The 11,903-nt window shown below is 32.7% G+C and overlaps 1 protein-coding gene across 1 annotated transcript; it reads left to right on the top strand.

Moving 5' to 3' along the window:
- Positions 1–827: 827 nt before the first annotated feature.
- On the top strand, positions 828–6,101 carry LOC129225210 (enoyl-[acyl-carrier-protein] reductase, mitochondrial-like). The gene is made up of 4 exons (XM_054859780.1): positions 828–1,175; positions 1,762–1,872; positions 3,610–3,881; positions 5,558–6,101. The coding sequence occupies exons 1-4, from the start codon at positions 867–869 to the stop codon at positions 5,952–5,954; spliced, it is 1,089 nt and encodes a 362-aa protein (XP_054715755.1). The 5' UTR covers positions 828–866; the 3' UTR covers positions 5,955–6,101.
- The last annotated feature ends 5,802 nt before the right edge of the window (positions 6,102–11,903 follow it).

Genomic DNA, 11,903 nt, shown 5'->3' with positions numbered 1-11,903 from the left:
ATTTTGCGCCTTTGAAATTCATGATTAATTGTAAAAATTCAATCAAATTACAGATACGTAAACAGAGCAATTCGTCGTAAGAAGCAATACAAATAAGACTTCCGCCGGAAGTTTTGAGTGACCCCGTGCAGCCCTGCCACCTAGTGTTCAAAAGAGTAAGCGTGGCTTGGAATTTGGTGAATAAAGTACATATTTGGCGATACCATAAACTATTTTGTCTTTTTAAAGACTTATAAGCGAAGCAAGCCTAGAAACAAGATCAAAAAGTCCATTAAAATAAAAAATAATCCTCTGAATAATTAAGTTTCTCCATAATGAAACACAAACTATAAATGAGCATGTAAAATTAAATTAAAAGAAATTGCCAAACCAACTTTAGATACTCCATGAACTCTTTGTTTACGCATTGAATAATCAGCTGAATAACATTACTGATTCGATTCGAATTGGTTGATTCGGTATATTTCTGAGCATCTTGCGAAATATTGATGTTTGTTTTCTGCTTCATTAATTAATTAAAATAATTAAGCTTTGAAACAGGGACTCTAGGCCTGGTAAGCGCCAGCGCATTCAGTGGGGCCATGTACCATGCTACTTTTCTGTTGCAAAACCATCGATCGTAAATCCGGTACATTGCGATCGTATCGCAACTGTTGTTGACTTGAACCCGGCGCAAAAAGCTCATAACTTTCTGCATTGAAAAAAAGGCTCCTGGCAGCCCTTTATACGTGTATGCAATAATTTATGAATTTTTTTTTTGTACTTTTATGACGTTGATTTCATCAGCTGTACCTCTGCCTCTATATATTTTGAAACTTTTGATGTTTTATGAAATTCTAATTGGCATCACGTGAATTTCAAGCAAAATGTTTGGAATACGGTGTCGTCTGCAAACTGTGTTTCAGCACCTTTATAAAACTAAAATACTATATACTAATAATTTTTGTTGTCTCAGTGGGTACGCAATAACATATAAGGAATATGGAGACCCCAATAGTGTTTTGGAACGTACCGAATATGATGTTCCTGATAAATTGGAAGGAGGACAAGTGTTGTTAAGAATGTTGGCAGCTCCGGTAAACCCTGCTGATATCAACATGATTCAAGGAAAATATGCTATAAAACCGAAATTGCCAGCTATTGGAGGAAATGAAGGTGTTGCAGAAGTGTTGAAGGTAGATTTTTGTTCAATAATATTTTAATCATATGATTTTTTGAATTGAAGTGACTTAGTTCAACCAACCCTAGATTCTTCATTGTTAAATAAAATTTTGGTTTCATAGTTAGAGCTTAGATTTCTTGTTGACAACAGTTCAAGCAATTTCTTTTACGTGATTATGTTCAGCTAGACATGAAATAACATGCATTGGTCTCCGTTATACACGTATTACAAACTAATACGCAAGATATGAGCCACTGCTGTTCCGAATCTTCAATTTCTTCTGAGCTTGTGCAAAATCTTGAAATTGCTGCCCTTACCAATCAAAGTTCTTATTCTAAATTTCAATGAAAAAAAAACAGAGATAGGGTAAGTTTGCCGAAACCAGAAATAGCAGCCGAAGCAAGGGTTCCTATATCCGGTATGGGACTAAGGCATTTAAAATTTAAAGGGAAATGTTTTAAAGAGATTTAGTTGTATCCTTGAGCAGTATCATTCTGTGTGCCTGGTGCTCTTGACGAAGGGAAGGGGTAAACCACAGTACAACATGCGTATTTGTGTGTTATGTATGCTTGTATTTATGTATGCTATTACTTTCTTAGGTGGGATCATTAGTAAAGAACTTGAAAGTTGGTGCTTGGGTTATTCCTGCTTCTGCTGGTTGGGGAACATGGAAAACTCTATGTGTGTGTAATGAAGACGAAGTGACCAAGGTAATTTGAATTGACACAACTTTGAATTTAAAACTCAATAATATCTGGAGATATATGCCTTCCAAAATCATTTTTGTTTTTGCAAACTGAATTGAAATTAAATGAAAGAGCTAACTTTCACAAAAGCATTGGCATTTGATAAGCTGATAAAATAATCAAAAATATGTATAGAATGAGAGCCGGCTGGTAGCGTGATGGTTAGGCGCTGCCCTTCTACGTCTGTGGACCCCAGGTTCTGACCTGGGGTGGCCAGGCGGTAGCTTTTGGTGATGCAGAAAATCATCAGTGCCCATGTCATATGATTATGCGGCATGTAGAAGATCCCTTGGGTATTCGTTTGGCTTAGAATATCCCTCGGCTAAATTAAATTCCTAGTGCAATTTCGCATCAAAAGAGCCCAGGTGCCTCCATCTGGTGGAAACTGGGCGTCCAAATTATCTGTGCCATTGACATCATGGGCCTTAATGGTGGCACGTGAAAGAGTGGATGCCATATCGGGGGATCGCACTAGGTCTGCTAAAGGCTTAATAGCGTTAGAACGCATTGGGGGGAAAAATGTATAATGAAATAAAATTAAAATCCAAATGGATAGATTTTATTCCATTCCAATATGAGAGTGAGTGCTTGAAATAATCAATCGAAGAAATTTTAAATGATCAATATTTTGTAATGTCATTTTAAAACTATATTGTTATTGAAATCTTAGTGCCATAGATGGGTTTATGGGAAAGTGGCATGGGGGAACATTTCCCTCCATACATTTTAGAATGGTTTTTAAATCTTTCTTTTGAATAAGTAATTTCAAATTTGTCATCAAAGTAGTAAAATGTTACATTTTGAACTCACAAATGTGTATAGCATATGAACATTTATAAAATAAATATGACATTTACCGATTCATAATAAATGTAAATGTTTTCTAAGATAGTTTCAACTCAAGCAAAACTTTGATTACCATTATTGTAGATTTTTTATATGCATTTATAGGCAAATGAAGATTTTATACATTATCTTTAAAAAGCGAAATTGTGTAATGACAGATAATATAGGTCGGCATTTATTAGCTTGGAATTGAAAAAAAAAATACTCTGGAAAAGCCGGGGAATTTTGTTCTCTTACTTTAGTGGCAACGCTGATGTTACTTACAATATGCATCCATCAATGGGTTAAATTTCTTAATCTATTTTTTCTTGAAAAGAAAATCTAAACATTAGAAATAAAGGTGAAAACTTTCTTTTAAGAGTTTCGGAAAATAATGTTGAACACTTATGAGAGAAAAACAAAATAAAACTTCACTGGGCCCATGGACAACTAAAATTTGTATTCTGCTCGTCTAATGGATGTTTTTGTGGTCCTGGACTAGTGGATCAAGGTTAATTTCAAGCTCTGACTGATTATCAATAATACCAAGTTATTTAATATTAAACTTATATCAGACTGCAACCAGTTCAAACTGTTGCTAATTTAATCGACCAGTGCAACAGGTATGGAACTCCACCCTTCAAAATGATATAGGATATTTGCAGGAGATAATTCATGCTTGTGTTCAAAATCATGCCTATAGTGGTTATTAATGCACCACCACTCTGCATGCGAAATTGCCTTTTATGTATACTTTAACTTGTGATAAAACTATATAGATTATGCTTTACCTAAATTTCATGCTCCTGAACCTTTTTTTTTTTTTTTTTTTTGGTGTTATTCGACAAAGTTTTGAAAGCTCTGGTTTCTTTGCAGATAGATGAAACAATACCCTTAATTAGTGCAAGCACTGCAGCTGTTAATCCTTGTACAGCTTACAGGATGATAAAAGATTTCGAGAATGTAGAAGGTGGAAGTATCATCCAAAATGGTGCAAATAGTGGAGTTGGACAAGCTGTGATACAAATAGCCAAATATTTAAAGATTAATACAATCAATGTTATACGAGATAGGCCCAACTTAGAGTCACTGAAATCATACTTAATGTCCTTAGGAGCAACATATGTTGTTACAGAAAATGAGCTAAGGTATTTTCAATTATTTCTTTACCACTCACTTTGTTAGAATTTTAAATATCTCATTTTTTGGCTTTATTTATTCATTTATAACTACTTTTTCTTTGACACCCATAGAAGATTTTACGAGTTCTAAAATGTTGCACTAATCATATTTTTTCTTTATTTGGAATGAATGAAAAAATTTAGAGAAATTGTGATAAGGTTTGATGGAAGAACGGCCAGGTAAAATTTTTGAGATCTTGGTGAAGTGAGATTTCTTTAACGTATAATGAAATGTTCTCTATCAACCACAAAAGATTTCACTCAAAGCAATTCATTCTTATAAAATAGGCAGTCAGGAACCCATAGGACATAAATCTGCTACAAAACTTGCAAGAGAGCTCAAAGTATTGAAGGGATAAATGTTAAACAATCTGCAAATGGATCTATGGTGCAAAGTTTATAGAAAAAGCATAATTCACAGAGTTTTAGATTCTACAACAATAAAAAGAAAGCAGAGGGGGGAGATTTTTTGGCATGCTAGAAATGAGTTTCCCTTTTCATCCTATTCATTTTACAGCAGTGTCTTAACCCCCCCCCCCAAATGATATAATATGGTCAGTATCTATTCATAACATCTCTGAAATCTAGCACATGTTCCACATCATCAAAATGCTTCAGCTGTGATGGTTGGGGTGGGGAGGCTGCTTCAGAAAGAGAAACTCATTAATTTCCATTGAGAATTTTTTTAAAGCAATGCTCAATGTTATAAAAATCAGGTTTTACTAAACTAAGTTTGGGAAAAGGTTTTAATCCTAAATGTTCAGGGTATGTATGAGGAGGGAACACTGTTGCGTCCAGCAAGACTTCCCCTGCTCATATTGCAGATTTGCAGGAGGGGTTCAGCAAAATTTAGCTGAGTTTTTGCCGAACATATGACCACCTACTCCCCCGATCTGAGCTCCCTTGATTATTTTGTGCAGTCATATATCACAGCTATAAAAACCCTAACTTGAGCAAAATCAAAAATGTACAAGGTTCAATGTCTAAGTATAAGGTTCAATGCTTAACTGCTATAAGGCTAATGACTAAATAAGTACTCAAATAAGGTCATATTGTGAAAAGTTGGAAAACTCCATTTTATTAAATGAGTTAATTTAATTTATTGAACAACTACAATAGGGGTGACTCCTCCATGTTTCTGGTGTCATAAGATACTATTGTGAAAGATAAATATTATCTTATTGTTTTCGTAAACTTGATCATACAGAATTGAAATTCAAAATGTTTTTGCAGTCGAATAAATTTATTAATAGAGTTATGTGTCTAGTCGAACATCAACAAGGGTTTGGGCAAATCAGTATGACTGAAACTTTTCCTATCCTTCTATTAATTGCAATTTGTTTATGTCACATAATGATCATATTTTTACTTCCTTAATTCGAATCATTTTTTATTGAAAATATGTTTTTGTGCATTGTTCTATGATCATAGAATTAAATATTTTACTTTTTAATTTAAATCACATTTGTACAGGTTTTCAACTAATAGCAGTAATTAAAAACATCAAAAATAACATGTCTGCATCATGTATTCTCTTGATTTTTTAAAAAGTTTATAATTTTGAAGTTAATTTTATGGTAAACAAAATATTTTGCTTAAATGAGTATAATGATAGCATTTTAAACTTTGTATTTCTTATCTAGAACGCCAACAATGAGTGATATATTCAAGAACATTCCAAAACCTAAGCTTGGTCTTAATTGTGTGGGAGGTAAAAGTGCTGCTGAGCTAATACGTCACATGGCAGATAAAGGTACACTTGTGACTTATGGCGGAATGTCAAAACAGCCTCTCACAATCAGCACAGCATGTTTAATATTTAATGACATTAGACTACGAGGTTATTGGATGACCCACTGGAACCATATTCATTCCAACGAAGATAGGACTGCTATGTTAGAAGAAATCACAAACATTATTAAAAGAGGTAACTTGAAACCACCTGTTTACCGTGAAGTGAAATTTGATAATTTTAAAGATGCAGTTGCAAAATCAATGGAAGCTTACATTTCCGAAAAGCAAATATTAGTAATGAAATAACTAATTGTTACATATCAATGTTGTATTGTGTAGAGCATTTGGAATATTTTTGATAGTGTTACTTGTATAGTTTGTATGGAATAAAATATTTTTCATGTATTTTAAATATGGCTTCAATAAATAGAAAATTGACAATGATCTAGTCAACATGCGATAACTCTAAGTTTTATAGCTTGAATATTTCTTTATCTCCAAGTTTTCATTTGGTCCCAAACTTTTGAGAAAGCAGTGGATACTTCTAGTAGTAACTCAAAGATTTTTCCTGCGCTTTGGAGTTATTGACTTTCTATTTTTGTAGAAGAAAGCTATCTTGATTCAAAGTCTAAAAATTAAGTCTTTTATTAGTCAATTACTGAATAAATTATTAACCCAACAAGTAGAATTTTGAAGATTAAATTTCAAGCAATAAATGTTGGTTAAAATTTTTGATCTAAAAAAAAGTTTTTTTTTCTTCAGAATTTTTGTTCTTAAGTAAGTTTTATAGTTAACTTTAAAAAAAGCCTTTTTTTGGGCATAAATTTTGTTTTGTTTAACATTAAGCAATACAAAACCTATCCCAACAGAATGTAAATTTGAAACTCCACCCTAATGAGATAGATGCACATTTATACTGTTATACTAGATGGCACTGCTATTTTACAAATAGACTTTTAAACAGAATAAAAAGAATGTTCAAGTCAGTAGTGGGGGCTGACTGCTCTGGAATATTAATTATTCCAAGTAACGCTTATTTTAACTTTATTAGGAAATTTGACTCTTAAATCTGAGTCCTGCTTAAAATGAACATTTCTTATCATAAATTACATTACTTAACCGTTTAACCGCCGAACTATTGACGGATGATCAAATTTGAGTAATTTTTTGAAATTATGTCTATTTATGTCTAGTAAATACAGAAATAAAATAAAATTTCCAGAAAAATTTTTTTTACTATGATTTTCAGTGTGTTCCATTTTTGGAACATTGGCGTTTTGCATGAAGTTTTTTTTTTCAGAGAATTTTTTTAAACTAAGAGGTTTTGAATGTGGTTTTTATCTTAGCATACTTTATTGCGGAAAAAATAATATTTTAAATTGCATTTGTGTACATATCAGAATTCAGAAAATCCAATACAGAAATATCTAATGCCCATCATATGAAAGGAAGCGTTGCTGGTGAAGTCGTTTGTCGCAATGGAAACATTTCTTAGTCGTATTTTTTTGCACACCGCGCAACGTCCTTGGGATGCAGATACAATATAATGTCCGTCAGACATTCTTGACCGTTTATGTAAATGACAACGAGGCCCTGGAGGACTTTCCACTCGTACTTTTCTTCTTAGGCGGTGAGTTGTTATTTCTCTTCGGAACTCTAAATGCTTCATCTTGACTTCGTGTAAATCACAATGAAGTAACCAACTAGCTACAACTGAAATATTCAGCGCATTACTAAAACGATTCCACCACCATTTTTTCAACCATTCCTCAAATGAGGTCTATAGCTCCCTAAAAGTTTATCCAAGACGTCCACACCCCCCATTTCTTCATTGTATCTCTTGATAAGATGAGGTTGTGGCACATCTATCTTGCATTTCTGCGCATTTGAGTAACATTTTACAGATGCAAGTGGCTCATGTGTATAACAATTAGATGCTACTGTAACCACTGCATTATCTTTCCAGCTGCACATGTACACTGATCCATCAGATCGATAGTCAAAATTTCCGCGATCTTCTTTAGAAAGGGCTTTTTTGGATTTCCGTGGACAATGGCCAGTTCGGTTTTCACGAATTGTTCCTGTTGCTCGTACACTTTTTTTTTGATAGCTGAGAAATTAAGTCATATGATGTAAAAAAGTTATCAAAGTATACTTCATGCTTAGACGTGTCAGTCAAAACTGATAATAGATCATTTACAACTCTGGATCCTAATTGCACATCAGGGGATCCTTCTTTTTTGCCTGAATAAATCTCCATGGAATATGGGTATCCACTTGAAGAGCACAGCATCCAAATTTTGAAGCCGAATCTTATTGGTTTTCATCTAATAAACATTTTACATGAATGCCGACCGTAGTAGGGAACCATAGATTCATCTATGCTTAATTTTTCATGAAATACACCAAATTGTTGAGGGTTTTTACACAATTCTTCGTAAATAAGGAAAACTTTTCTTAGTTCGTCATTTTGTTTTAATTCATGGTTGTCCATCAAATGAAAGTTGTTTTTTATTTTTCGAAAACGATTTTGAGGCATAACTGTTAGTACAATTGGCACAGATGTATCTTCTGCACTGCTCCAATACATATCTTCAGAAGGAACAGAATGGTACCCACTCAATAGCAACAAACCAAAAAATTGTAGGATTTCATCTCTGTCAACATCTATTCTTCCTCAGTGATATTGCCTAGTTCATCAGGGGGTAATTGGCATATATCTACACCTGACAAATCCGAATCTGACAATGTCTCTAAATAAGCCACAGCTTGTTCTACAGTAAGAAATCTTGTAGACATTTTTTAACATTTATGAACAGTTGGTATACGTCAAACAGAATTTCCTTTCGCCCGAAAACAAAGCTGGCGAATTATTGAACTGCATTTAAAATATGAAGAATAAAACTCTCACTAATATTATTTTTTATTATTACGTGACAATGCAGCTGTCCGAGCAGGTGTGGATTCGGAGCCATATAGTCCGTCAAACAGAAGACTGTTATTATTTTCTTTGCTAAGGAAACGTCATATCTTTTCAAAATATAAACTTACTTGGTTTTGCCAACATCTACATCAGAGTACATTCAAAATGAGAAGAAAAAAGAAACATATATTACGAAAAATGAAATTTCCCCTTGGAAGTCGAACGATTTACTTCTTGGAAATTTGACTCCCTAAAAGCGCCAATGTTCCAAAATTGGAACATGCTATTTTGAAGGGGTACACCTTTCGGAAATATCATTGTACATTTCTACAAGCATTTTAAAATCATATATTGAAGTATTTTTCACAACTATAATATATATCATTACATTTTCTGAAAAAACCAATTTTTGGTAAATTTTATAAGAAAAAGTTGCAAAAAGCTAAAAAAACACTCATCTTTGAAAAATCGCAATAAATAATTGAAAACATATAAACAATCAAGCAGGAAATCAAAAAATACTTTGAAATAAGACTAAACTGTGTTAAAAAAAACCTGTTTATTTTAACGTTATTTCTTGGGAAAATTTTCACTATATGATGTTCCATTTTTGGAACATTGGCGGGTAAACGGTTAAATTATGTAAGCCAGGATCAACAGCGCACCAAAGAAAAAAAAACATATTTGATTACTTGTTAAATTTTATTTAGTATTCAGCTTTTTATCACATATTAATGTTCTGTTTTGTTCAGTTGTTTGAGAATGCTCTTGCCACTTAGTGCAAATCAAAATAAAGTATCCTATGGTAGGCTTTTCATTTGGGGTTTTGGGAAATGTCAAGATTTTCAAACTTCATGTATTCCTGGGGTTTATGCTTAGAATTAGAGAATAAATGGGAAAATAATACATAAAATTATCAGCTTAAAATAAAATAGAACTAAGGTGTAAAAGCTTATTGACCCCTAAAACTTGCAAATTTTAATCATGAATAAAAATTGCAGGTCATGCAAAGTATCAAAATAACTGTATAATCAACATTTCATCAATATGGTCAGTTTTTAGTAGAGGCTCAGATATTCTTTTTGTTGGTCCTGAACCAGCAATTAGGATTTCAAAGAATCTCATTAAGAGATTAGGACAGCGGACAGCTGTTTTTGATAGTTAAGGACTTGATAGTTGTGACTGGTGTAACTTGAATGTGCAAAGTCAGGCTAAGAAGCTCAATAATGGTTGTTTTAGTATTAGGGCAAAGAGGCTCTTAATTCTCATAGAAAGAGTATTAGGAATGCTATTGCTGTAATGGGTGTCGGTAGAGTCCTTGTACAGAAGCTACGCTTCAGAGTCGTGCAATATGAGACCCTTCGCTCATTGGTCGAAAGCCTCCAGTTTACTCCAGCAGGCGATGAAGATTTCCCTCCCGTTGACTTAACATGGAGCATTCCAGAAGCGATCAAAAATACCATCCGATAAAATACAGGAATGAACAACATTTTGCTGTATTTGAATTAATTTATAGAAATGTCATGCATAAGTCACTTTAATTTTCTTACTTGTTCTGCTTAAGGATATAGAATTATATTCTGCTACGGTTTTAATTTTATTAGAATTTATATAATGAGTTGTTTCGCTATAAGGTCTGATGTAATGCAATATTTTTTTCCCCTGCAATTTGCAATCAAGTGCTTTTAAAATTGCTTTGAGATATCACAAGATAAAAAGACAAGGGCCTTTTGTCGGATGTCTTTTCATACATAAGCTCACTTATTTTGCATTCAAAAAGGGGTTCTTTAAAATCCCGAAACACAGGTATGCAATAATTTGTAATTTTTGTTCAATTACATTGTTATTTACTTTTTATGCACAAAGGTCAACTTTAAAATTACCACTCTTAACATTCCCTAAGACTTAAGGAACTTAATTTTTCATTTTGATTTACAATTAACAGGGGTGATTGTGTTCCGGTATTTTACCGGATTTTCATCTTGAATTCCAGTATCTTCATCTTCGAAAATACCGGAACTTCCTTATTTTCAGAAAAACTCACTTTTGTAAAATTTAGGTCGATGTTTAATGAAATGCCAAAAGTCCAAATTAACGACGTTTTGTTTGGTATAAAGTGTAAGCTACGGTTATGTTTTGTAAACTCTATGGTAATTATGGAAGAACAGCTGGGGTGGGGGATGGAATAAAGGCTAGATAAGAACATTTTCCCTTCTTTTGCTTTTTTTTTTCTGCAAAAGAAATGGTATTTTTCACACGTGCTTCAAGGTCAAACTGGGAAGGGGTGAAATCGGTGGCTAGTTTTATTTTCTTTTGGGGAAGGTAGGAAGAGAAAAGTGGGACTCCTGTCTTTGTTCTTTATTGCAGCTGGAGGAATTTATCGTATGCAAATATTTTTATTTTATATTCTGGTTTATGATCTTTATCTGCGTGTGTTCTGTTGTTATTGAACTAATTCTAATTATACTTTATCGTTATTAATATGTAGTTAACTCTTACTTTTCATTTTGCTACTGTTTTTGTTTGATAAATTTATTCATTTGAACTTTGCATGTTCTCATTTAAAAAATGAGGTATCTGGATAAATCTGAAGATATTGGCTCCATCGATGCAGGAAAGAAAAACAAGTTTAATTGGGAATGGTTGAACAGAGGGGATTCCTACAATGAAAAGATGGAAATATAGTGTAAAAAATTGATAGGGCTGGATTTTGTTTTTGTGTTTCTTGCAACAAGCCCTTTACATATGCTAATGATGGTGTGAAGGCATTATTGCTACATTCTTCTACAATTACTCATAAAAGAAACCGGGAATCATTAAAAAATGCTGGTGTATTAGGCTTTAATGTATTAGTAAATGAATGTAATTAAGGATTCAGATACGAAGGAGAAAATAAAATATTCTTTGAAAAATTTTAAGAAATGAGAAAAATTAAAAGAATTTAATTCCCACCATGCATATGGACGTATTAAGTCCAATTAAAAATTAGAGTTTTAGCCCCAACAAATAATTATGTATATAAATTATTTATATACATAATATAATGTATACATACACGTAATGTATATATATATGCCCATCAAAACACTTTTTCTTCTTGGAAAAAAAAGTTCAGGTATTTTTTTATGGAGTCACAATCACCCCTGAATTAAGTTCCCCAAATTGATTAACTTCATTGTTCATAACTATAATAACATCTGCAAATTATATTCTGCATTCATTTTTCTTTCTTTATTTTCTCAAGAAATAAAAACATGGAGGAATCATGTAAAATATATTAACAATACTGCAAGAAATGTGCAATTTTAATATCAAATAAATATACTGGTAAA

The sequence above is a fragment of the Uloborus diversus genome, chromosome 1, assembly GCF_026930045.1.
Source record: "Uloborus diversus isolate 005 chromosome 1, Udiv.v.3.1, whole genome shotgun sequence".
Lineage (NCBI taxonomy): Eukaryota > Metazoa > Arthropoda > Arachnida > Araneae > Uloboridae > Uloborus > Uloborus diversus.
The sequence above is the reverse complement of the archived record's forward strand: the minus strand, read 5'-3'. Positions and strand labels throughout refer to the sequence as shown.

Coding starts and splice junctions, on each gene's coding strand:
- LOC129225210 (XM_054859780.1), top strand. CDS start 867: ATGTTTGGAATACGGTGTCGTCTGCAAACTGTGTTTCAGCACCTTTAT. Junction 1,176..1,761: donor GTGTTGCAGAAGTGTTGAAG/GTAGATTTTTGT, acceptor TTACTTTCTTAG/GTGGGATCATTAGTAAAGAA. Junction 1,873..3,609: donor ATGAAGACGAAGTGACCAAG/GTAATTTGAATT, acceptor GTTTCTTTGCAG/ATAGATGAAACAATACCCTT.